Genomic DNA, 27,742 nt, shown 5'->3' on the forward strand with positions numbered 1-27,742 from the left:
GCTATGCTAAATGCTTTACGTAAGTTCACAGTACATTAGTGAATAGATGCCATGTGACCGCTGCTGCTACGTTCTCTAGCGAGTGGGCGGGACAACACTACAGGCAGGGTGACAGCACCAGAGATGATAGAGAAACTTTTTTTTGAGGAAAAACGACAGCTTTTAAAAGATGGAGACCAACACCTGAATTACCAGACCTTCAGCAAAGGTAAGGTCAGAACATTGTTGGTACTTTCTACAGTGAATGGAACAAAAGGAAGGATTGACTTTGTGGATGCTCCTCACTGAGGCTGTTCTGAGTTGTTGTTGTTTCTCCATGTTTCTGTGTTTCCAACACAAACAACAGATGTGCTGTCGTGTCATGAGATATTTCTTGTTGGGAGAGTATGGAGGCTATTTTAAATAACTGTTCATGTTTCTTTAATGGTGTTTATGATGTTGATTTTGTTAGATGGCTAAACACTTGTTCATGTGGATCTTATTGGGTTTTTTCTTTCTTATTATGAATTTTATATTTTGAGATGACTTTGTTGTGAATTGCTTTATACAAATAAAGTTGATTTGAATTGAATTAACACTTGACAGCAGAAACATATGAAATTGTAGCTGGTGGTCTCGATTTGCAACGTGCCTACCCAACCCTAGTGGTCACGGCACGTCACTGGGTACAAGGCTAATGTTAGCATTTTAGCTTTAGACAGGATGAGTTGGAGCAGTGTCATTGAAGTTTTTTGTCCACTTAGAAAAAGTGTAAATTTATATCAAACCAGTGAACACTTCTTCACCACACGTGATACTCCTGTGTGAACATGTGAGAGACGTGAGAAATAAAGAAACAGACATAAGGCCTTGTACGTAGTTGTCTCCAAATGGTTTACACAGCCAGTGTTCGGTTCAAGGTCATTTAATAAAATTAACAAGTCTAGATTATTCATAATTAATAATATTAGTTATTAATCTGAGTTAAAATTTAAAGAACTGATGTTGACAGGTAGTCATGGTAACTCAGGATAAGTTAGAACAGCACTGTGGACAGGTAGTCATGGTAACTCATGGCTAGACATCAAAGTCTAACTATGGAACTACGGGCGCTTCACTGTAGTTACTTAATCTGAGTTAAAATTGAAAGAACTGATGTTGACAGGTGGTCATGGTAACTCAGGATAAATTAGAACAGCACTGTGGACAGGTAGTCATGGTAACTCACGGGTAGACATCAAAGTTTAATTTTGGAACAAGAAGTACTTTAACAATAGTACTTTGGACCGTCGTCAGAGCACACTGCGTTGGTATGTAGAAACGGCTAAATTAGCCTGATAGCACTGGTAATAGGTGTTTGATGAATGTGATGATGCATTTTTTCTGTTGTTTACCTCGAAGATGTTCGGGGCGCCGTTTGTAAAGTTGGCGCATGCCAAAAAAACAGCAACTTTTTGCAATATACTGTATAGCTTCACCTGCGACATTTAGATTTAACAATTATATTTAACTCTTATATTCAGATTTAACATTTTGATTTAACATTTAGATTTACCATTTAGATTTGACATTTATAATCAGATTTAACATTTAGCTTTAACATTCAACCTTTTGATTAAGATTTGACATTGACATATTTTTAAAAGAAAAGAAATGTCATGAATATTGTTGTAAATCTGGTCAAAAGTAACAAAAACTTCATACATGTTTTTTAAATGTGGTTTGTTGTCGAATGTTGCAAAAAGTGGCTGTTAATTTCAGTATGTGTAACTTTACAATCGGCGCCCCATAGAGACCATTAATCTGAATGTGTCTTAAAATGAGTCCTTGAACTACCATGACCCCTAACAGATCAACGGGCTCAAAAACCTGATTTGCTTGCCCCCACATTTATGCAACATTTATTTTTGACAAAAAGTGCAAATTTATGCTGCCAGTCAGTACCCCAAATTTAGGTTTGTAGACTAATCTGCTTCTTTCCCTAGGCTCTATAATGATCTTTAATATAAAAAAAATTCTAAAACCCTATGATTATTGTCACATTGAGTTATAAAGCATTTGTATTAGATAGCACTTATTTTAGACAATTTGATGTTGTCTGATGTCTTCCCCCCTCCCCATTTTTTCTTCTATAGCATCTAATATTGTTTACCAAAGAAATGGAGATGGAGAAGTCAAGGCCCGTGTTTGTAGCGCAAGAGTTTGTGAGGCAATATTATAGACTCCGAAACAAGGCTCCAGGTGTTTTGCACAGGTAAATAAAGACTTCAAATGCTATAATCAATTACCAGAATAATTAAATAAAATGCTGTTGTTGTTGTTTTAGGAGTAATTCTTCCTATGTTTATGGAGGACTTGATACGGATGGAAACCTGGCTGAACCTGTGTATGGACAAGCGGTAGGTTTTGCCAAATCTTGAAATAAATGTGATTCATTGTGTTTTATTATCACTGCTGTGTTTTAACAAGAAAGCATAGGATTTATAAATATTGAAGGTGGATTTTATTTTTGATTGTAAATTCTTTTTGTGCCTTTTCTGTCTTTTAGGGAATCCATGAGAAGATCACGTCACTGCAGATCAGGGAATGCCACACAAAGATCAGGGGCGTGGATGCCCATGCCACGCTGAATAATAGAATTGTTGTACAGGTACTTGGAGAGCTGTCCAACAGTGGCCAACCAATGAGGAAGTTCATGCAGACGTTTGTGCTTGCTCCAGAAGTGAGTATTTTTTTGCATCATCTTGTTCACCTAAAAAATAATTTTGTTCCATTCTGGTTTTAGCGTCACTACACAACATTTATCAATGTGGTCATTTTATTTCTGACTGAACAGTAGAATTTTGTGTGAGCAATCCAATGCCCTGTCAACACAGCTTGACGATGGTTGGAAAGAGAAGCCGTAGTTAATAAAATATACTTGAGCACGCTAGAAGAAAGAAGGCTTCAATGAATCTGTTGACCACTGTATGGATTAAGTAGACCAATAGACCAATTCTTAATTACGCAATGGGACTGGTGATGTCAGTGGTCACGGGTCATTTGTGATAAACACGTGCTTGAAAGTTGGGGTGTAACATTGGTACTATGAATGTTTTCAGGGTTCGGTTGCCAAGAAGTATGATATACACAGCAACATCTTCTGCTATGTGGAAGAAGCATTTGGAAAATCTGATGCTAAGCTTGATGAAGGTAAGATGCTCATTATTGTTTTTTTATGATCTCTATTGTTTAATTTCTGAGTGTTGTACTAATTTTCCTCATTCCTCTGTTCAGTCGTCTTAGAACCAAAGGAAGATGTGGAGCCTGAACCACAGACACCCAAGGTAAAGCAGTTGTCTGTAGTTTATTTAAAACTGTATATGAGACAAAGTACAGTGATGGTCAGAGTTGGGGTCAATTATAATTATAATTGCGCAATTGATAATTAATTACACTAAATCATTAATTATAATTGTAATTGTAATTGAAAATATCTGTTGCAGTTGTAATCGTATTTGAATTGTAAATGAGTTCAAATAATTTACTTTGTAATTGTAATTACCATGGAAAATATGTAAAAATTGTCAATTAGAATTTGATTAATCGCAAAACAGTTCTATGGCTTACACACACGTAGTTAACAATTATTAAAATATGTTTCAAATCAAGTTTTCCAAACACCTGTAAGTTAATCTTTACACCCCTACAGGTGTAAGGGTCAGAAGAGTGAGGGGCAAGTGTGTCACATAATATAATAGGGACAATACAGTTTTACATAGTAACAATAATGTGAATGTAACTGATATTTTCTACAAAGAGTTTACAGCAGAGCTAAATTCCAACTCCTGTCCCTATTGGGCTTTTACATTTTATCAATGCATGACATTGTACACATACAAAAGCACATACAGTACAATCACCACAACACTATATTAATAAAAGTTTGTAAAATTGTAATTGAAATTAAAAGTAGTAATTGAGAATTGTAATTGACTTACAGGGGAAAAATAATATTTCAAATTTATCTGCAATTGGAAAAAAAATACTGATTACCATAATCATAATTAAATTGTAATGAACATATTATTCTGAAGAATGTGTTGAGTTTTTGACTCAACAGTAGCTGACATTGATCAAAGACGCAGCCAAATAAGGGGGTCATCTTTTAATTTTTTGTTCTGTCTGTTTTATCTGGTGTAGCCCAGAGTTGGGTCCAAATCAAAGGCACCCCTGCCTCCCAGAAACCAGCGCACTCATGACAGACGAAGCTTCCCTCCACGAAGCCCTAGACCTGGTAAGGCTGAGATTGAAACTTCTAGAGGAGGGAGTGGTTCACGTGTTGGTGTTTTCTTGTGGGTTTAGTTGTAGGATTGTGAATGGGCGCACACACGTCTCATGTTGTTTGCATGCCTCTGTCACAATGAAATGGTGTTCCTTAGAATCACAAACAGGAAAAGTTTTGTTAATGAAGATAAATATTCCTTATGTTTAGGAATATTGGTCCTGTATTTAACACTGCAGAAGTGACCCGGTGTGTAACTTCTCTTCTGTTTGTTGCTTTGACTGGCAGGTGGCAGAGATGGTGAGCCTGGGGTTAAGGACAACAGGCGTATTGTTCCATACCCTGACAGTCACCAGCTGTTTGTTGGGAATCTTCCACATGACACTGATGAGAACGAGCTCAAGGAATTATTCATGAGTAGGTTTTTTGCCAAACACCAGTAGTTTCACTAGTCTAAATAAAGATATGCTAGTTACATAAGGTTAAGAAAAAGAGGGATAAGTTGAACCGATTTTTGTGGTAAATTGTCCTGCATCTGTGTTCCCGCAGCATATGGAAATGTGGTGGAGCTGCGCATTAACACCAGGGGTGTTAGTGGAAAGTTGGCCAACTTTGGATTTGTGGTCTTCGACAGCTCTGATCCTGTTCAAAATATCCTTCAGGCTGAGGTAAGGGGCATTTATCAAACTTCATTACCCACTTTCATTCACATAGTGGTGGTTTGGTTCTTGATTTAATTGGATGGTGTAGTTGGGATTGGCCCGCCTGGTGCATCAAATGTTTAAATCATTTCACTGACATTGTAAACCCGAATATTCAAAGTATTTATTTTTTTTTTACAACTTTTTATTTAGACTTTTTTTTTTCAAAACATAGAACATTATCAGACAGGATCAATGATATAAAACAAAGAAGTATAAAAAAGGTACAAAACATGTCGTATACATACAGGTACTTCTAAAAAAAATAAATAAATGAATAAAATATCTTAAAAAAGTTTAATATTTTTGGTCACTCATTTCAGAAAGTCAAACACATATATGATATAGGCTCATGACACAGAGTGAAATATTTCAAGCCTTCAATTCTTGAAACTTTGATGATTATGGCTTACAGATAATGAAAACCCAAAATAATGTGTCTCACAAAATTAGAATATTGTGAAAAGGTTCAGTTTTGAAAAGTTAATATTGTCACACACGTTCCTTGTATATGAACTGTAAGTATATTAAATAAACTAATGTGCTTCATATACCCATTTATGTTTTAATTTAGACTGTATTGATATTATATTATTATATTATTCGTGGCGCTAGCCTAGCATAGCCACAATGCGTAACGAGCCAAGTATCATGATGACACAGGCCTATATAGACACAAAAACACATACATGAGTCAACCTTAAAGAAAATATATGCATCCAAGCTTTTTTAAGTCTTCATCTTCTCCATTGTGTAGACACCAGGGCTGTTAATGAGCTACTCATAAATATCAGGCTATTGGAGATCTGCTCATGTTGTTGGGTTGTTTTTCCATGAACCTTGAGGTGTTTGGTATGGATATGATTCCAAACCAACGGTATCAAAATTTGGATATGGCCCAAGCCTAGTAGTGCCTAGTTTGTAAATACCTGTAAATATGATTTGAGGAAAGGTGAAATTATTCCTACAGTTTGGTAAAAGATTTTAAGTGTGTTCCTTCCAATAATTGATTAAAGATAATGAGACCTTTAGCTGCTCATCTCCTAAAACCATGATCTGAAATCAAAGGTAGAAAATCAATTTTGCCCACTATGGACATTGTTGGAGAAATAGATCCACTATTTTTAAGCATCTTTTTAACTTCTGCCCAAACCTTTATATTAGGTTTTATTCATTCATTTCCAATCTTCATTTTATGAATAAGTTTCAAGTCCACAAAGGGCAGAGCAAATAACTGCATCCCTAACCTCACCCTGTTCTATTTGGGTCCACTTTGCCTCCTTGCCTCTGCTGATCCCAGTTACAATCACAGTAAGCTGGGCTGCCCAGTAATAACATTTCAAATTAGGTAACACCAGACCTCCTTTATCTCTCTACAGCCCATACTATTCCGAGGTGAGATGCGTCTGCATATGGCGGAGAAGAAGACGTGGGCAGTCCGTGAACGTGAACAGAAAATGAGGCTCAACAATCGGGGACCCAGAGGTTCACATGGCATCGTGGGAAGTGGAATGATGCGTGAGTTTTGTTAATGAAGATAAATATTCCTTATGTTTAGGAATATTGGTCCTGTATTTAACACTACAGAAGTGACCCGGTGTGTAACTTCTCTTCTGTTTGTTGCTTTGACTGGCAGGTGGCAGAGATGGTGAGCCTGGGGTTAAGGACAACAGGCGTATTGTTCCATACCCTGACAGTCACCAGCTGTTTATTGGGAATCTTCCACATGACACTGATGAGAACGAGCTCAAGGAATTATTCATGAGTAGGTTTTTTGCCAAACACCAGTAGTTTCACTAGTCTAAATAAAGATATGCTAGTTATATAAGGTTAAGAAAAAGAGGGATAAGTTGAACCGATTTTTGTGGTAAATTGTCCTGCATCTGTGTTCCCGCAGCATATGGAAATGTGGTGGAGCTGCGCATTAACACCAGGGGTGTTAGTGGAAAGTTGCCCAACTTTGGATTTGTGGTCTTCGACAGCTCTGATCCTGTTCAAAATATCCTTCAGGCTGAGGTAAGGGGCATTTATCAAACTTCATTACCCACTTTCATTCACATAGTGGTGGTTTGGTTCTTGATTTAATTGGATGGTGTAGTTGGGATTGGCCCGCCTGGTGCATCAAATGTTTAAATCATTTCACTGTTTTACACTGAATTAATAATGGAACATGAAATTTAAAAAGTGATTTTGTCTCCTAATGCTTTATTACCCAGGAGTTGATCATTCTTGTGCGTGATTAAATCCCTTTTCCAGCTGTAAAGTATCAGAAAATTCTAAACTGTAGTTCACTACAAAATGTTCATGTTACAAATCAACATTACTTTATGAAACTGTTTTACACGGTTGCTGCAGCTGAAGTTAATCATGTTTGGTCTAGAAATCTGCTGAGGCAGTTTGACACACCAGTGACAAGTGACACAGCAACGCGTCAAGACAGGAGAAATTACCAGTGAATAATGTGGGAGGGGTTTGGAATTAAGTGACTGTATCTAAAGGTTTATTTTAAATATACTGACTTGGATTATCTCTCTACAGCCTATATGGTTCCGAGATGAGGTACATCTGCATGTGGAGGAGAAGAAGGCATGGCCAGTCCGTGAACGTGAACGTCGCAAAATCGTCGCTAAATGAGGTGCAACGATAGCGGACCGCCCCCCTCCGCGAGGCCGGCAGTCATGGAGAAGGTCGCTTCACGACCCAGACCCACTATGAAAAGAATTGCCAACAGAGTGGATGAAGTCTAATGTGATCTTCAATCGTTCTTGTTAAATAAGTCAAATCCTCATGTAAAAAAAAGATGTAGTTGTTTTTCCTTCTTTGCTTTGGTATGCGACCTAGCCTGTCAACCAGTTGTTTGTGGTATAGACAAAACTAAAAATGGGCAAACAAATTTTGCTTCCAAGTCTTGAGCTGAGCTTCCTTCGCGGGTATCTCAAGAATTAAGAATTTTAAATTTGTAAATTTTTTTGGGGAAAAAAGGCAAATCTACCAGGAGAAATCGGCCACTTTAGAAGAGACAGACGAGACTCCTAACTCCAATAAAACAGCCCATCATTAGGGGTAAGCTGCAGAGATTTTATTATATGCCTTGACTTAACTGGGGTGCTTCTCCATCAAATCTCTCTGTTGCACATTTTATACGGTAGTTTGCTGCCCGTTACTGTTTGAAAATGATGAGATGCAAAATGTGGACAGCTCCAGGGGAAAGCCTTTTACTTTTTCTTTTTGAGAGGACTATGCATAATGCCCTAATAGGTCCTTTTGTCATGTTACACGGACATCCTTCCTTGGAAAGCAGTTGGAGATTTGTTTCAAAAACTGTTTTTTGTCTCATTAGTTGGAGCCTCAATTAGAGCTGCAACTAACGATTATTTAGCGGGTTTTTTTATATACCAGGTAATTATATTTACATTTGTTATATTATTATCAGAATCATTTCTAACACTTGCATAGTGGTCTTCACCATATCCACAAAGATGCTTAACATGAGGAGAAAATATGAGCAACAGTACTTTTTGACAATTTATTTAATTTTGATAAAAGAGTTTCACATACACAAAAGAACACAAACAAGTAAATAAAGCCAATATCTTAGTAACACATTCAAAATATTTGTTTTTTTTAAACATTGTTATAAATGATAGTGGTCGGTTGGTTCATCAAGTATTCTTTTTAATCTAAATACTCAGGACTAAAATGTTTTACTAATGACATTCACATTTTGTGAAAGGATGTAAAAATTCCAGATTTAACATAATACTGGAAATGCAGTAACGAACACATCAATTTAAACAATTGCAGGTGCAAAGATATTGCACAAAGAAACTATTTCGTAAAAATAGTGTCATTTTCTGGTGGTGCTTTATAAAGCAACTTTAACCAACATAAGCTAAAAAAGCCCCATCCATTCATCCTTTAGTCCAGCCTTATAAGTTCATTCTCCTGGTTTTCCTGCCAGCGACGTCGTCGATGACATCACCACAAAAAAAGAATGTGAATCCACTCGTCTATCAAGCAAACCAAGTCATAGGATATACATGATGTGATTAGAAATTGATACATATTTATATAGTTATAAATAGAATAAAAGCTGTACACATTTAAGATGCAGCACAAAGCAGATAAAAGTTATTAATTATGAGTTCGAGTGACACAGAATACTAATAAACACAAGTTTACATATAGAATACACTTATTAAAAGTAAAAAGGTCTCGGCTAAATTAGAAATATTAACGTTCTTAATAATTATATGTTTACCTCTATAGATCATGTTAAGTCATTTATACATATCAATTAAATAAATAAGGCTTTCTGTATAAAGCACAAACTGTGACGTCACTCCTTATATGTACATAATACATAGTTCTCCTAAAATGATGTTAAACTACAATTATATGAATTCATAGACCGCTGTTACCATGTACTCAATGCTTTTGTTAAGCTAGTATTTTATCTGTTTCTGTTTAGCACTAGCTGCTAACATGCCTTAGCAGGGCTGCCAAGTTTCAGAAAATGACAAGAGTGAGACTTTAGTCACCTGATGCGTTCCTGCGAAAAAAAAGTGTCACTTTTTAATATTGATTTCTACCTTCAGAATGATGTCATCATCTCCATGCCAGTGGCTCTTCCTGCACTGTAGCATCCTAATGCTAGTTTTAATCAACCAGAAATGGTCATTTAGCTGGGGACATGTCTCATGTTGGAGGTGTTTGTCTCAGATTGTGATGACAGAGGTAAGGGACTCCCACTTAAAACCCTGTGGCCTTTACCTCAGCTCTCCTTGTCTGCAACAGAAAGGAGGAAATTAAAACAGCAAATAATGTAAAAACATTCAAACATCAAGTGATTTGATTGAATGAATGTCTTAGCAGCATATTCAACGTCCATAGAAATACACTATTACATACAAAAATAATCAAATAAGAACAATTTAAATGAATATTAGATTTAAATTGTAATACATTTGTTTCGTTTATTACGCTGATATAACCTACAAGTGTAATTCAGCTAGTAGCTGAATAAAAGTTTTAATTAAAGTTAATGTCTAGCACAGACACACAGGTAGGAGTGGGTGATATGGAGAGAAAAAAATAAAAAATAAATCACATCACAATTCTTTCTTTGTAAAATCACAATTTTTTGTTTCATTCAAATCATTTAGACTATTTTAAAGTTATTTACCAATAAAACAAACCAATTCACTTACTTAAAATCAGCGCCTTAAATGGAAAAAAAAAAAGAATAAAAGATCACTTAAGACGAGGTCATTTTCAAATATTTTTTAAGTTGTTTGTAAGTAATTTATCAAACTGGTTCCAAGTACAATTAAAATCAAACAAAAGGGCTGACAAGTTATTATAGTCACACAGTCTTTTTACTTTGTTTAACTAAAGTGGTGTAGCATTAGCATTAGCAACATTTGCTACATAACAAGGCAGCATATCAGTCTAGTGATTTCTATTTGTTAATGAGGTAAAACATATGTTAACACACATATTAATAAAATCCTACTTTAAGCAGTGATGTGTCAGATAATTTACTGCTCATTCCAATCAGGCACCGTACCAAAATCCCTGAAAGTAGCTGCTGTTAACCCCCAATTTTCACTGGATGCGGCTCCGCTGCGGAACGTCACCGCCGCGTCACCGGAGCTGATAGGTTTCCATTTTATTCTATGTGTTAATTTCCACCAGGTCCGCTGCGCTGCGTGTCAGCTCCTTCCCAGATGTGGTAGTCCGGTTCCCTCCACCAGATATACACAGGGCTTCTATTTCTGGTGGACACCGGAGCACGACGCATCAATCAGCACAGAGCAAATGAAGCTAAACAGGAAATTAAGCACGTACTCCGCAATAAAATAAAATATGGTTACTTTTCAAAATAAAACACTTCAGATTATATTTCAAGTAAATACATCACCAAAACGTCATAATGTGTAAAAACCAATTCACATCCACTATATTGATTCCTCTCATACTGTAACTCACTGTAAACTGCAGCAACTTTGATTTAGTTCATGTTTTACTGGTTTTACAGTTTTATCTCGTCTCTGTGGCTGTTGATAAAAAATGTGTCTATGACAAATCCAGAGTCCAACTTTCTAGTTCTCCTTTGTTAGGAACATTGACCTGTTTATCTGTTTATTGTTGTGTTTATAACACATACATTTAACCGCGTTCTCGCGCGATTATATAAATATTGTGAGAACTGCTCTGTCTCGTGACGTCACACTTGTTCAACCGGAGCGCACCGCGGCGCACTCAAAACTCAACCGGTGTGAATTACCCGATGGCGGACAGCGGTGAAAAACCGGATCGGTGCCGTGGCGCAGCGGAGACGTATCCAGTGGAAACCCCGGGTAAACCTCTGTTAAAAAAGAGGACACTGGATGCCTCTATACTGGCTGACTATAGACCAATCAGAACCTTCCATTCATGGCCAAGATCATTGAGAAGGTGGTCTTCAACCAACTGAGTCAATTGGATCTAAGTGCTGCATTTGACACTGTAGATCATACAATTTTGTTGCACAGATTGTAAACATGGGTTGGACTAAATGGAAAAGTAATGCAATGGTTTAAGTTCTACTTGGAGGAGCAAAGTTATTTTGTAAGCACTGGAAACTTTGAATCTGACAGATTACCAATGTCCTGTGGGGTTCCTCAGGGATCTGTTCTTGGACCTCTTCTGTTTAGCCTTTATATGCTTCCTTTAGGACAAATTTTACACAACTGTAAGGTTGATTATCACAGCTACGCAGATGACACACAACTATATCTATCACTGAACCCAGATGACTATGGTCCCATTGAGGTGTTGTGTGACTGTTTAGAAAAAGTAAACTGCTGGATGAGTGAAAACTTCCTTCAACTAAACCATGACAAGATGGAGGTGATTGTCTTTGGTAACAAGGAAAAGAGGACTGCTGTCAGCAAGTATCTGAGTCTGGATCTTTAGAAGATAAAGACCAAGTCAAAAACCTTGGTGTTCTGATTGACTCAGATCTTACATTCAGCATCAGATCAAATCTATCACAAAAACATCTTCTACCACCTTAAGAACATCTCCAGAGTGAAAGGTTTAATGACTCAGAAAGATCAGGAGAAACTGGTCCATGCTTTTATCTCCAGCAGACTGGACTATTGTAATGGTCTTCATCAAACATCTACAGCTGGTTCAGAACGCTGCAGCTCGGGTCTGAACCAGAACAAAGAGGTCAGAACACATTAGTCCAGTTTTAAAGTCTTTACACTGGCTCCCAGTCAGCCTCAGAGGAGACTGTAAAGTTCTGCTGCTGGTGTATAAATCTGTGAATGGGTTTGGTCCAGAATACATCAGTGAGATGTTAGTCAGGTATGCACCCAGCAGGTCTCTGAGATCTATGGACACAGGTCAGATAGTGGAGCCCAGAGCTCACAGTAAACATGGTGATGCTGTGTTTAGTTGTTATGGTGGATTGATGTTTGCTTTAGAGCCTTTAGCTTCTTGATTGCTCTTTAATGCTAAAAGTGCTTCTTAGGACATGTTTTAGATCATTTTAGATTGCCTGGAGAAAACTTAACATTCATGAGCCAACAACGGTAAAGTAGACAGTCCCCAGTGGAAAACTTTTAAAAATAGTTCCAAGCATTAGACATTTCTAGCAACACAAAAAATTATACTTTTCATTGCTGCAACGCAGGAACCTGGAAAGCCCCCCACTGTTTGCTGAGAAAGTAACAAAGAAGTTTTGCTCTTTGCAAATGTAAATTGAAATATTGAAGGAGCAGCACTCAGAGATGTGCAAAACACGGGGGTGCAGTATACATCAGTAGGGCTCAACACACAATACCATATGACATACGATATATGGGCTCACATTACGAAATAGCTCACGATACGATATAAAAAGTGCGTGGGAGTGTTTAGCTTCATAAATAAAAAAATAAAAACATTCTAACTGTGTTTATTATTTGTGTAACATAAAGTGTGTAAATGTTTAGTCTGAGGGTCTTTCCATTCATTAGCTCCTCCTTCAGTACTGCACCAATGTTTGGGCCTGTATGTGATTCAAACATGACTAGTGTTGTGTTTGACGTAGCTTTTCATTTCCCAATCATGGTCTCAATGGTGTGGCTCTAACTGTTGTGTAGCTTTGAGCAGCACCTGAGAGTGAACACATCACTGTTTTCACTCCATGCTCCATCTCAACCTCTGCTTAGAACAAGCTTTAGTGTCACGTGTTTGAATAAGGACGTTCCATGGACACGTTGGTACGTTTACAGATGAACACTGACCGTGGTGTTTGATCACTTGCTGTTTTTTGGGTTGTTTTTTAGGGCATCACTACATACAACCGAATTATGAGTTGACGGAGAATCCACGTTGTCCTCCATTTTGTAGACACTACAGCGTCTGAGCTACTACGGGAAGCAGGAGAGTCATACATCTTAATATATTATATTGCCGTTTTTTCATTTCACATATGCATTTACGTTTTTCCAAATAAAGAAAATGCTATAAAGTTATAAGAAGCTGACACAAGTTTTGTTTCCATGACAATTTTTTGCAAAAGTAAAGCGATATTTAGGAAATCAGGTGTTACAAGCCTTCATTAATACATCACTGACACCAGACACTAGCTGAGTCTCCATTACAGTGTTTCACAAAATAAAAGTGAGATTTCTGAAGTTTCCACAAAGTCTAATATCTCTTTGAACAGGTTTCCATTGAAGGTCGTTGTGAGGGCGGAGCCTGGTAACTCCTGTGAGACTCTACAGGAAGATGGATGCTCCAAACCTCCTTAGAACACTCCGTATTCCTTTGGTGTTTCACGTCTAACGTGGCACTAATCATTATCAAGTCTAATAATAATAAATGTCTGGGTCTCCTCTAATGGTCACACGTATGTTTTCTCAGACAGAAGTGGTCATCAATCAATCAATCAATTAATCAATCTTCATTTGTATAGCGCCAAATCATAACCAATGGTATCTCAAGACACTTTAGAGTAGAGCAGTCTTAAGGACGGACTCTTCATTTTATGGATACACACATATGCATATATACGTATATACACATACATATGTATCCCACACCCAACATGAATTCATCATGGCTCCAAGGAAAACCTTCTGTTAAGCAGCAGGAACCTTGTGTGGATCCCATTCCTATGATGAACAGCCATCCACGTTATGCTGTGTTGGGTGTGTGCAGAGGAAAGGGTGGAGACAGAGTTGTTGAGACTCTGTAACTCCACACTGAGGATCCCACGGACCTGCAAGACAAAAGCCAGAAGGAGAACAGGAGCAAACACACAAGGGAAGAAGCAGATATAGAGGGAGTGTTAGAGAGAGGAATGGGACCCTCTCCGGTCCCTCTCTAACCTAAATGACCTCTCTCTTAACGCCCTCTCCAACCTCTCTCCAACTGAGCATGCCAGACCCCCCCACCGGCAGTCTATGCCTATTGCATCTTAACTATGAGCTATGAGCTGGTTCCTAACTAAAAGCTTTACCAAAGAGGAATGTTTTGAGCCTAACCTTAAAGGTAGAGAGGGTGTCTGCCCCCCGAACCGTGGTTGGTAGATGGTTCCAGAGAAGTGGGGCCTGATAACTGAAAGCTCTTCCTCCTATACTACTTTTAGAGACAAATGGAACAACGAGTAGTCCAGCATTTTGAGAGCGTAGTGTTCTGGGGGGATTGTATGGCACTACAAGCTCCTTGAGATAGACTGGTGCCTGTCCATTTAGGGCTTTATAAGTGAGAAGAAGAATCTTGAATTCTATTCTATATTTTATGGGAAGCCAATGCAGAGAGGCTAATACAGGAGTAATGTGATCTCTTCTCCTAGTTTTAGTCAGTACACGTGCTGCAGCATTTTGAACCAGCTGAAGTGTCTTAAGCGACTTGCTCGGGCAGCCTGCTAAAAGAGAATTACAATAATCCAGTCGAGAGGTAACAAAAGCATGAACTAGCTTTTCGGCGTCGCCCTAAGACAGGATAGATCTGATTTTAGCAATGTTACGGAGATGAAAGAAGGCAGTTCTTGAAGTTTGTTTTATGTGAGAGTTGAAGGATAAATCCTGATCAAATAGAACCCCAAGGTTTATAACAGTTGTGCTTTGTGCCAGAGTAATGCCATCTAGGGCAGTTAGGCTAGCATAGGTTTCTCTAAGGTGTCGCGGGCCCAGTACAATGACCTCAGTCTTGTCTGAGTTGAGAAGAAGAAAATTTTGGTCCATCCAGGCCCTAATGTCCTTTAGACAGGCCTCAAGTTTAGATAGCTGATTTGTCTCACCTGGCTTCATTGATACATACAGTTGGGTATCATCAGCATAGCAGTGAAAGTTAACAGAGTATTTTCTCATAACATTACCAAGGGGGATCATATAGATACAGAAGAGGATTGGACCTAGCACAGAGCCCTGAGGAACCCCGTAGCTTACTTTAGTGTACACAGAAGACTTATTATTCACGTGTACAAACTGGTACCTATCAGATAGGTAGGACTTAAACCAGTTTAGGGCAGTCCCTGTGATTCCAAGTAATTTCTCTAATCTCTCTAGTAGAATATAGTGATCTATAGTGTCAAAAGCTGCACTAAGATCTAATAAAACCAGCACTGAGAGTCGTCCTTCATCTGAAGCCCAGAGTAGATCATTAGTTACTTTAACTAAAGCAGTCTCTGTGCTGTGTTGAGCTCTAAAACCTGACTGGAAGTCCTCGAACAGGCTGTTGTTTTGAAGGAAGTCACAGAGCTGAGCCGCCACAACTTTCTCAAGAATCTTTGAAATAAAAGGAAGATTAGATATAGGCCTGTAGTTTGCTAAAGTGCTGGAATCAAGAGTAGGTTTGTTGAGAAGGGGTCATGTGACCAAAATTGTGTAAACAGTGTTTCCATTGAGCTTTAACCATACATTTAATATGGAAACGGCTGAAAAACGTAATCATGGAAGAATAAAAACGTTTTAGCCACTGGAGAGAACAGCACTTATAATCTTATATAATCCTGTTGATTTATTTTCAACCCTCAATGTCTGATTGAGAGGAAACAAACTTCAAGGCTTCAGTTTGAAATGCTATTGGCAACGATTCAACAAGAGTAAAACAATAAAGGATTTAAACTCTTTGTTGCTCCTCCTTTCCTTTCTGCCTGTCTCACACATCCTCTGAAGGGTGATAGATTCAGGGTGAGGCTCTGACTATAAGTCCATCGCTGCGTTTCTAAGCGTTAACAACAGAAGTGTGTAATGTGCTGCACTGAGATGTACAGTCTGATGTATGACCGTCATGACTGCATTTAAAGGTAAAATATACGTGTGCTTTGAGGGGCTTTTAAGAATGTGTGTTTGTTACATATTCAGCCCTGGGTGTGTTTTTAACAGAATGGAAGAGAATGAATGATCTAAACCACTACATTCATGGTAGAAACCTGCAGAATAGAGACAGAATGATTTATTGTTTAAAGGTAATATTTAGTCACTGCTTGAGCTGACGTTAGTCAGCAAAACACACTCCTAGTGTGTATTAATGTGTGTGTGCTGTGCCTCTGAGATGCTAAATAGGGCAACGCTAGTGACCCCAAAATACTGTTTCTCTCTTTAACTCCATGTTTCCCTCCCTCTCTTCTCTGACACAAATAGTAACTTTGTATGTGGAACATCTAGAGCCCAACACACACACACACACACACACACACACACACACACACACACACACACTGGCAGAAACTTTGTAACTAGCTTTGCGTGGCTTACTAAGGCTTAGAAACACTGACTGGTTACAGAGAATGTTCTGGAAGTGGAAAAACTCTCATACTGTGGTCAACATTTCTATCACCAGCCTGATTAACAACATATCTGAACAACACACACACTGTTTGCTTTTTCCTGGAGTCCATCCCTTAAACAGAGATTAATCTAAACACATCAAACAGCATTTGGACTGAAACTAAGTGGGGTCATCATCATTCTTTATCCACCAATAGAATCGTTGCCCTGTCCTCCCACCAATCACACGCTCAGTAGGCCTGACTGGACGGAGCTTGTGTCCGTCAAACTGTCACCAGTGATTGTGCACGTGGACGAGAGCACAACAGAAATAAGACGTGTGCGTGTGTGTGTGTGTGTGTGCGTGCGTGCGTGTGTGAGGAAGAGGAGCAGAGGAGATGAGACAAATAGACGTGAGGAAGGATGAAGGATAAACACAGTGAGTGTGGGACAATAGGGGAGATGATGGAGAACTACGAGGGCCCTGAACGCATCTGCTGAGTTCAGGTGTTCTGGAGCCGCTGTCATGTGTAAAAACAACAGTGTTTGATTTGTTTAGAACTAATATTTAGTTAGTGCTGCTCAGAGAGGTAGACTGCTGATTCTGCTGAGTCACTGTAACTCACAGTGAGGATAGTTTTACCCACACACACACACACACACACTCCTCAAAACGCTGACATCAGCTGTTTCTCACACACGTTCCACAGATGGCGTCCTGTCATTGAAGGTTAAATGTTGTTCAGATAATGATGACATCATTCATTCTAATGATCAGATACCCCAATTTTCAATAAAATGAAGTAAATAGAGCCCCATTGGGTTCATATTTCCTAATAAACTAAGAAAATAAATTTAAGAAAGTTTATTTTTTATTTTTTTAATCTATTGACAGCACTAAATATTAAATGTTTTATATGTGTAAAAAATAGAAAATGCTAGCATAATAAAACAGTCCAAGAGTCATGACACGCCCATTTATCAAAAACTTAGTTATAATGAATTGTCCTAAAGCTGCACATATCTTCACTAATGTCTACGTTATTCATGGCTGTGTTTCTTTACACATTGTTTATTGCTACTGTAAATGAACGTCACATTTCTCTGTGTAATAACAGAGGAAACAGTGAGTGAAGGGAAAACCAATAAAATCATCTCTCACTAAATGTCATAAAGTCATTTTTAAAACAATAAACTCTGGTTGTGAATAGAAAGCAGTGTGAGATAATAAATGTCCTCTGAGTGTCTAGTAAAACTATCAAAGCATGTTTTCCTCATTAGATATATATGTATATATGTATTTATAAATATTTTAAACACAGCAGTCAGAGCACAATGAAATACATTCCTAAATGTTCTCCATATTTATCTTCTCTGACAGTTCTTGCCTCTTAAAGTCTTTTAATGCTGATATTTAAAGGCAGAATGAATTTGACTTTTTACTAAATCATGCACTAAAACACACTTAGTCAGATTTAAATGTTGTCAGATACAGATCAGGATTTATTGCCCAAAAAAAAAGAAAGAAACTTTTGAGGTGATGAATAAGAGATAAATTAGCTTTCTAGTTGCACCAATGTCTTTTTTAGTCAAAAATACTAAAATAACAGATTTACAACTCTATAGTTTTTATTGTTTGCTTTGAAAAAAGTGTTTGTCCTGTCATATTTTGTAGAAACAAGGAAAAACAGAAGTACAGAATCAGTAAAACATAAACTCATGTTCAGCTGAATTTTCTTTCTATAAATGTAATAAATTCCAACTTTAAAAAACTAAAGAGAAAACGTCCACATTGTGCACAGAGTGGGAATATTTATGCCTCCTGGTTTCCTGGAAGTCATTTTATTGATTATAGCTGGGGTATACAGGGGGTACTAGAGGGTCCCACCCCAGACCATAAATATATTCAAGATCCACTAAATCAGTGTTTTTCAACCTTTGGGTCGTGACCCCATGTGGGGTCATCTGAAATTTTTGAAAAATTAAAATTGATTTTAACTCGTTCAGTGCCAGCCATTTTTGAGCATTTTGACTGATTTTTAAAGACCCACAGAATATTTTGTACTATGACTATCTGAATTCTGAAATATTAAAGTCTCTAATTTCATCCGAAAAAAAAAAATTATGTTTCTAGCTTGTTTTGTTCTTCTGTAATCATCAGTTGAATAGAGGAAAGTTTCACACAAATCACCATTTTGTGACAAAAAACTGAGAAAAAACGTCTTTTTCTGAAAAAAATCTATTCGTGACTTTAAAGCATTTTGTTTTTTTTTTTCTTGCTTGAGTGACACCTCAACATTGGTTTCCTTCTATAAAACTACAAAAACAACACTTAGACCATTATTATTATTTTACTCTCTATGTCAGGGTTGAATGGATTTCTTCCTGTATTTTGGCGTTCCTCCAAGTCTCTCCCCCGTCATTCTCCACACACACAACTTCCTCCTCCTCTTGGACATGCAGAGTCTCACCGCTTGCCCCGTTTTTGATCATTTTCTCTCACCATCACCACATTCTCAATAGTTCACTTAGTTCCACACATGCTGTGGTTGAGTGTGAGCTGCTGTGAGCTGGTGGGAACTTCAGCACCAACTCTGTAGAACCATTTCCTGTCTCGTAAACTCATTTCTTCTCCCTCTGAGCTCTGCCCATCACAGGTGATCTCTCATCCAAGCGTGTGCTACTATCTGGCTCACAGTTGAATGTTTTGCTGACTGCCTCCCCCCCTGTCAATCACACAGACGTAACTTCCTCCTCCTCCCGACACACAGAGATGACCTGTTTAGCCCGGTTAGTTGATGGTTTTATCTCATGAAAACAACATAATCAATAATCTACTCAGGTCCACTCATGTTCTGTGTTAGTATGTGGAGCTGTGAGCTGCTGGATACTTCACAATATCACTTCATAGCACCATAATCTCCCTCATCCCTGCTTCTTTCTCTTTAGCTAATGGTAGCATCAGTGGCTAATCTATCATCTAAAGGTGTGCTGCTGCCACCTTCAGAGCACCGTTGGTCACTACATTACATTACAGTTTAGATATTGATGAGGGACCTCCACCAGGGTGTATTCTAGTAATCTCTGTGAAAAAACATAATTGACATAATATTACGTCAATGGCACTGAATGAGTTTAAAAATTATTTTATTATCTTTTATTATTATTATTATTATTATTATTATTATTATTATTATTATTATTATTATTATTATTATTATTATTATTATTATTATCAAAACAACGCACAATCTTAAACAACTATTTCTATATTTTCACTTTGTGAAATATAAATAGTTCAAATAAAATTTAGGGAAGGAAATATGTCAATTCAAACATGTTCAAAAACTAATTATTAAAAAAAATGTCTTGGCAGAAATTGATATTAAAATGGGGTCACAATCCAAAAAAGGTTGTGAACCACAACCACAAAATGATATTATTTAAAATGTGTTATGACTCGTTTATTCCATGGTTATGATCTATAGATGTTTTTAAATAATTTTATATAAGCTAAATGTTGTAGTCGGACAAAGGGGGACATGTATTCATAAATAAGAGAAAGGGGGACTAGAGCCAAAACAGTTTGAGAACCACTGATCTAGATAATATAAAGATGTTAGTCATCTGTGTTTAACAATGATTTATTAGCTTCATAAGTGAAAAACTGATGTTTAAAAATGAAATTTTTGCATTGACTCCCATTGTTAACATGACAGTGAAATGCTGTTAAAAAAATAAAATAAAATCAGGTTTTTTTGGATAAAATTATTATTTTTTCCTCAAACATCATCTACGATGACTCCAAAATGTTTCATTCTTCATTTCATTTCAACGCACTGTGAGCTCAATATTTGATACATCAAAAATGTGGATGGTTTGTGTAGGACAGTCTGAAGATGAACTGTTTGGTGTCAGTTTAGCATTTAATTGTGGGAGGAGCTATGTTTAATAAGTTTAACAGTTTAATAAACACTACATTTACAATAGGTTTAAAAAGTACAGAAGTTTATTCAATGTTGGGGCGACATTTTGGTGAAATGGTTGATTTATTGTGTATTTTCCAAAGTCTAACTTTAGAGGTTTGCTGTAGCGCCACCTTTTGGACGACTGGTCTGTTTTTACAGCTGATGTTATCTGAGAGGAAACTGGAGCTTTGGGACCAATCAGGTGAGTGTTTGACCATGGAAAGTAGGATTTCCTCAGAAGAAGAAGAAAGAAAAACATGCAGGATATCAATAATTAAAGATTGATTCATTGTGGTGATTCCAAACCTTTAAAGCAGTAAAAGGAGAACGTCCAGCTCCACTGATTGGAGGAAGAGGAGCTGATGGACCAATCAGAACAGGCCTGGTTCCATCTGGAGGTTTTAAAAAGAAAAACAAAGAAAACCAAGGACTGGCCACACATTGACTGTTTCTAAACGGTGAGCAGATGAACATCCACAGCTGACTCAGCAGAACGTGGTCCAGTCCAGCAGAGCCACAGATGGTAGAGGAAGAAAAGAAGCACCTTGTGTTCATTACAATCTCATTCTGAGAGCAGTAATGATAGATAAACTGTCATGAGACGCACTGGTGAGAAAACGTACGTCTCTGTTAAAGCATCGTAGCTCAGGACTGATAAACTATACAAATGTGAATATTTTACACAAACATTAAATTCTCTTTAAACACATTTGTGTGCACGTGTCTGCTGTGAGCTCCAGTGCATGAAAACATTAGGAACTCACCACTACTGACTCCTGATTGGCTAATGTTTGATCTACAGTAGGACACACATCAATGTCAGGGGGACAGTCACCCCAGTGGTATCTGCCATTGTGCCCTTGGGCAAGGCACTTCACCCACATTGCCTAGTATGAATGTAGTGTGTGAGTGAGTGTTGGTGGTGGTGGGAGGGCCAATGGCACTATGGCAGCCTCGCTTCCGTCAGTCTGCCCCAGGGCAGCTGTAGCTACAATAGTAGCTTACCACCACTAAGTGTGAGGTGAAAGAATAATGCCTTAGTTCTGTAAAGTGAGCGTCTATGATAAAGCACTATATAAAACTGATGTATAATTATTATGTGATGTATAATGAAGTCAATAAAGCTTTTATTATTCTCTACTTTCTGCTGAACGCTGCAGTGCACTGGACTGACGTCCTGATCACATGACCAATCTAAGACACACAGCAGTGAGATGCAGCCTCACAGTGTTTGTTTAAACATCAAGAAATCCAAGATGGCCACCATCATTGTTGCCAATTTGAACATTTTGTCATAATTTTGGTTCTATTTGACATAGAAGCACCAATGATCAGGTGTTGATAGATGCTGCAGATGAATTTTAACGTCATTAACATGTTACGCCCTCACTGACGTCAAACAAACATTTGCAAGAAAAATAAACGTTTCTGAGATGAAAATCATCATCCTCACAGCTGAGGTGGAGAAAAACAAACGTGTGATTTAAAGGAGCTCATTTAAATGTTCTGTAGAAGAGAATAACTGAGGAAGTGAACAATGTTTCCATGTTAGAGCGGACTAAGACTAAGGTCTGAATTTATTTATCAATAACTGAAAATTAAACACTACTCATCTACAGCCTAAAAACCTAAACCACTGCTATTTGATCAAGACAATTCTTTACATTTAGATGAGTCAGCATGACGAGCGTGAGCTGTTTTGTCTTAATAATCAGTTTTGATCTTTTCTGAATGTGTCTGATTATGTAATAATTCACCACTGATATTATGCTTCTATGTCAAAAAGAACCAAAATTATGGTTTAAACAATGGGAAACTTGTCGGTAAAAGACTCACCAGTGGCTGATGGTTTCAAATGATCTAGATGTTTGAGATGCTAACGATAGCATGGCCCAGGAGGAAGTGGAGTCTGGTACAGAGCTGGAGACGGAGGAGGAAGTGGATTAGAGCTGGAGACGGAGGAGGAAGTGGAGTCTGGTACAGAGCTGGAGACGGAGGAGGAAGTGGAGTAGAGCTGGAGACGGAGGAGGAAGTGGAGTAGAGCTTGAGACGGAGGAGAAAGTGGAGTAGAGCTGGAGACGGAGGAGGAAGTGGAGTAGAGCTGGAGACGGAGGAGGAAGTGGAGTCTGGTACAGAGCTGGAGACGGAGGAGGAAGTGGAGTAGAGCTGGAGACGGAGGAGGAAGTGGAGTAGAGCTTGAGACGGAGGAGAAAGTGGAGTAGAGCTGGAGACGGAGGAGGAAGTGGAGTAGAGCTGGAGACGGAGGAGGAAGTGGAGTCTGGTACAGAGCTGGAGACAGAGGAGGAAGTGGAGTCCATGACTTGCGATTTAAAGGAAGTTTGGAATCACAGGAATACATTTTCAGTAGTTAGGTGTAGTGGCAGGTGAAGCTGAAGTAATCAGGTGACCTTCACTATGTAGCACCGTCTACATAACATATAAACACTAAGATCTCACTCAGAGCGTAACACTACAGTCACTACCACCCTATGGACGGGTGTAGTGACACAGACTGTAACAGGACTAAATGATGGTCCGTTATACACACACACTCACATACCTGCACTCATGTCACGTAGACGGTGATCAATAGTGAAGCTCACCTGATCAATGTGTGTGTGTGTGAGACTCTCAACCTTGGACACTAATCTCCTCCTTTGGTTCTCTCTCACACACACTGCGGATAAATGTGCAGCTTTCAACACAGCAGCCATTGCCGTCATTAAGTTTGGGGTGAGGTCTGTCTGGTCTAAATAGCGAACAGTCAAACTAACATGAAAATAAACGTTTTGAAACATCATCACCAAATAAGGAACAGTAAAAAGTATGTTTCCTCAAAAGAGAAGTCCACAGGAGCTCTGGCACGTACTGGAAGTGAGCTGTGTAGTGAAACAGATATAGATGGTACACTAGCGCCCCCTCACACCCTGAGGTCAAAAGATGAATAGGTTTCATTCTCCGTGCCGTTCAGAAGTGAAATTACTCCAAAATAACAGATGCACAAACTCGGGGTATTTAGACACACACACACACACACACACACGCACGCACGCACGCACACGCACACACACACACGCACACGCACACGCACACGCACACGCACACACACACACACACACACACACACAGACCTTCCTTGAACTTATGAATAGACTAGTACAGTGCCCATTGGAAGTATGCATTCATGTGGGAGCATAAGGGATATATTTGATGCAAAATGTGGGACATGTGTATGATAAATGTGTTGGATGAATAAAACAGTTTTCATCTGTATTCAGGGAATTTTCATGGTGTATATTTTTCTTAAGATACTTTTTTCTACTTTTTAGAGTTAATAGTATGTTTGACACCTAAATGTTTTTCTCAGTGATTCCTCTGACTGCAGCTCAGCTTCAGGACACGCGACACAAAGTCTGTCTTTGATCCAACGCTGGGTTGTTTTTTTTTTTACTGTCAGACACTTTATTAATAATCAGAATGAGTTCCTTTTGGTAAATGTTAGATTCATTTATTAGAGTCTATTCTTATTAGCTTCTGGCTCTCAAATTAAACATCATTTAAATAATGGATGTTTTTAATTTTCATAGCAAAGCTGTAGCTACTGTGACATTCATCAAGGTAAAAAAATAAATAAATATGATGTTTTTATTATTTTATTGTTTCATATTTGTATTAGTTTGTGCTTCACCATCCAGCCCAGCTGGCACAATGAAAACAAACAAACACTAAAACCATTACAGTCGACATGTCTAAAATGATAAAATAAAGTTATATAGCAATGTGTCAACCTCAAGGCCCGGGGGCCAAATCTGGCCCTTTAGACCATCCATTTTGGTCCGTAGGAGTAAGTTAAAAAGACAGAAAAAACATAATTTATTGTCTAAATGACCAAATCATTCAGTTGTAATATTGTAATAAATATAATAAAACTCCACAAAATTTGGAGGATCACAATTTTACCCATGTTTTTATCACATGACTGCAGTTATTTTAAATCTCAAATTGTTAAAATATTGTATGTCATTTAGTTAATGATCAAATTATTTTACATAATTTCCCCAAATTAAATAAAAATGTGCAGGGACTGATATCTGTCACTTATTACCTGGATATTGTTGGTGCCTCACATACTTTATGTATCATTTATACGTTGTGTAAAGTACAAACATGGGGACATTAATGTTCTCTCTAATGCTAACTTAAAGGTCTCCTAATTGCTGTGTAACCGTAGCTTAAACTGGTGTTTGAATATTATCAGATGAACTTGCAGAATAGTCTAAAATACATCACAGCTGCTATTAATGATAAGTACCTGCACCACCTGATAACACAGTTTAAACAGCAGATTAAATCAAACACTAAGTTTGAACAAAAACACACTTGAACACAGATTGTTTGCTGATAGTTTTATTTCACCTCTTTAATGATTGTTCCCATGCAGAAAGCATTTTAAGAAAGCATTAGAAACTCAGCCCTGCTACCTTTACTAAAAGAGTCACATTTAGAAGTTAGAAGTCATCAAAGCTCCTTTGAAAGAAGCTTTGATCTTCATTAATTCATCATCTAATAACATCACTAAAAGCAAAACATCACATGAGTTGGTTAACAAATGTATTCAACCACCAACCATTTTTTTTGTTTAGGAGATTAGCCAAATGACAGAAACAAAGATATTTACCAATGCTGTGATTTAAGCTCACAGTGGGTGGTGGTCTGATAAGTTTGTTAAGATCTCTATGTTTGATGTAGGATCCACTAAAGATTCACCCAGACTTTAATCAACCTTTTAATGATTTTGTCAGCAAGACAAAGAAACTGGTTTTACGTGGTGGGAGTAGTTATCCCTTTCTATCACAGGGTGGAAGGGTTGGTTCAGGAGTGGTTTCAACTGGAACACACTTTGGTTCAGCAGTTGTTGGTTCAGCAGTTGTTGGTTCAGCAGTTGTTGGTTCAGCAGTTGTTGGCTCAGGTGCAGGTTTTGCTTTCTCACACTCAGCTGGAAAACTGAGGGCACCAGCGAAGCCATTAACAGGCTTGTAGCGTCCAAGTATCTTGTTGGGGTGACAGAAGTTTTTAGTTGCACACCCACTCTGATGAGTTCCATTTCCTGCCAAAGACAAAGTCAAAGAGTCAAACTTTTAAACCTCCTGCAAATAGAATCAATACATGGTTGTTTCACAGAGAGGTCTGTGATGCTATTACTCAGCAGGGCTTTGTAATATGAGTGTTAAAATGACACCAACCATCCCATGAAAGCTCTTTAGATGATCACTCTAAAGCTGAATAATAAATAGTTACTACTTCCAATCAGAAATGTCTTTAGAGTCAATTACATCCACATTTAGCCTCAAACACATGTAATGTTCCTTTAAGAGGGGGTGTGGCCATTTTGGAGACTTCAGCCAATCAGCGTTCACATATCGTGTGATCACTTCAGGACTACTCTTAGTATTCAGGCTCCTATAGAGAGATTGTTATGATAATAATAATTTCACTCTGAGCTTGTAGTGCTTAGTTAGGAGTCACTAATTCATTGGACGTAATGACGTTATTCCTAAAAATACCAGGAATATCACAGGGGACAGATTCTACTGTTGGACTTACCAGGAAAGGAGGAATGGTACTTCTTACTACAACTTACTACAGATCCACACATGACTTCAGCTGAACAAGGAAGACACCTTCAAACAGGAAGTCTATGCTACCATGGCAACCATGGTAACCTCATCAAATCAGTCTGAGTTAGTGAATGGAGCACTTCCTGATAGTTTGTCCAACACGTCCACCTCCACAAGCCTGAGTTTAAGAGCTTTTTATTGTACCTGCAGCTTCTACATCAGTAGAAAAGATCACAGAGAACAGACTTTCAGCTGATCTGTCTTTGGACTTTAGGTTGAGGATCCCTTTAAAGTTTGATGACATTTAGATATTTCTTACAGTTTGATGTCCTTTAGAAACTACCAACAAATCTTTGACACAGGATTCTCCAACAATGGGCCATGAGAAGGTTCAAAGTTCACAGCAGTGGGAGAAGAATTGAAACACACTTACTGATTACTTGCACGCAGTGAGTTTGATTTCCAATGCATTCCTTGACTTTGCATTCCTTTGGGTTTTTAGTGTTGCTGCAGAAAAGGCACGTCAACCCATTTCCTGATGGTATCTTAGGGTCTGAAAAGAACAGCATAACACACCAGTGTAAACTACCCACAGAGTATGGAGCAGCATTAGTTTGATTGTGTTTCAAAGGTCTTACGGGGTTGACGTTTTTTGTTGCAGAGATGGGACTTGCAGCACTTAACGTTCGCCACAAACACCTGATAACCCAAGCCGATGGACAAGGTCTCTGCTTTTTCACTCTTTGGACAGTATGAAGGTGACGTACAGGACCTGTAGTAGGATTTATTCTGATGTCCATGTGTGACTTCTGTAAGGTATAAAGTGGATTAGCATGCAAAGCCAAGCCGGTCACTGTTTGTCTATCAAAGGAAATGAAGAGAAGCAAACAGTACCGATAACAGAGGCGCTCATGCAGACCTGTCCTTCACTACAATACTGTTGTTTTTTGCAGTATTTCTCTGTACAAGTGAAACACTTGAACTTTTTGAACTTTTCGGTCTTTTCGGTCTTTTCTTTTTTAGCTTCAATGTCTGTGGAAAAGGAAGCATTAGATGTGCATTAGTACAGTGTGAAAGACTACATTATCAATCAATACATTCACGGCAAACAGTTGTTGGTGCAAAAACAGAATCAGTTCTTCTACTTTCTCTCAGTTTTTCTAACATGTTTATTTTTAATCATTAGCATCATCAGTTCTAAGTGGATACCAGAACATTTTAAATATAATATCAGACATTGTGACATGAACTAAATGTGATTGAGTGGAGGATGTTGTTACCTGTGCAGAAAAGCAGCACGAGGACGCTCAGGCAGAGGATTCTGATCATCATGATGAACAGGTTGGTGCTGAGGTTTGGTTCTTCTAGAGATTGATGTTCAGCTGGTTGATCTCCACTGTTACCTCTGTGTTTTATATCATTCAGGTGACCTCACAGTTTGGGTGTCACCTCTCTTTGG

General features: G+C 38.1%; 2 protein-coding genes across 2 annotated transcripts; one reads left to right on the top strand and one right to left on the bottom strand.

Annotated features, from left to right (window-relative positions):
- The first annotated feature begins 1,186 nt into the window (after positions 1-1,186).
- Positions 1,187-7,640, top strand: LOC114471057 (ras GTPase-activating protein-binding protein 2-like). Its single transcript, XM_028459597.1, has 13 exons — positions 1,187-1,289; positions 2,115-2,233; positions 2,306-2,378; positions 2,528-2,701; positions 3,081-3,171; positions 3,256-3,305; positions 4,162-4,255; positions 4,532-4,660; positions 4,793-4,911; positions 6,324-6,462; positions 6,581-6,709; positions 6,842-6,960; positions 7,483-7,640. The coding sequence occupies exons 2-13, from the start codon at positions 2,139-2,141 to the stop codon at positions 7,576-7,578; spliced, it is 1,308 nt and encodes a 435-aa protein (XP_028315398.1). The 5' UTR covers positions 1,187-1,289; positions 2,115-2,138; the 3' UTR covers positions 7,579-7,640.
- Positions 7,641-25,084: 17,444 nt separating this feature from the next.
- On the bottom strand, positions 25,085-27,654 carry LOC114471059 (phospholipase A2 inhibitor and Ly6/PLAUR domain-containing protein-like). Its single transcript, XM_028459599.1, has 5 exons — positions 27,564-27,654; positions 27,178-27,315; positions 26,922-27,092; positions 26,717-26,836; positions 25,085-25,772 (listed from the first exon to the last, which is right to left on the bottom strand). The coding sequence occupies exons 1-5, from the start codon at positions 27,613-27,615 to the stop codon at positions 25,504-25,506; spliced, it is 750 nt and encodes a 249-aa protein (XP_028315400.1). The 5' UTR covers positions 27,616-27,654; the 3' UTR covers positions 25,085-25,503.
- Between the last annotated feature and the right edge of the window lie 88 nt (positions 27,655-27,742).

This window comes from Gouania willdenowi, chromosome 10 (assembly GCF_900634775.1).
Source record: "Gouania willdenowi chromosome 10, fGouWil2.1, whole genome shotgun sequence".
Classification (NCBI taxonomy): domain Eukaryota; kingdom Metazoa; phylum Chordata; class Actinopteri; order Blenniiformes; family Gobiesocidae; genus Gouania; species Gouania willdenowi.

Bases quoted from the DNA above. Each gene is read 5' to 3' on its own strand.
- LOC114471059 (XM_028459599.1), bottom strand. From the start codon at position 27,615: ATGATGATCAGAATCCTCTGCCTGAGCGTCCTCGTGCTGCTTTTCTGC. The intron at 27,316-27,563 runs GTAACAACATCC...CCTTTTCCACAG, and splicing joins CGTGCTGCTTTTCTGCACAG to ACATTGAAGCTAAAAAAGAA. The intron at 25,773-26,716 runs GTAAGTGTGTTT...TGTCTTTGGCAG, and splicing joins TCACTGCGTGCAAGTAATCA to GAAATGGAACTCATCAGAGT.
- LOC114471057 (XM_028459597.1), top strand. From the start codon at position 2,139: ATGGAGATGGAGAAGTCAAGGCCCGTGTTTGTAGCGCAAGAGTTTGTG. The intron at 2,379-2,527 runs GTAGGTTTTGCC...TCTGTCTTTTAG, and splicing joins AACCTGTGTATGGACAAGCG to GGAATCCATGAGAAGATCAC. The intron at 6,710-6,841 runs GTAGGTTTTTTG...GTGTTCCCGCAG, and splicing joins GCTCAAGGAATTATTCATGA to CATATGGAAATGTGGTGGAG.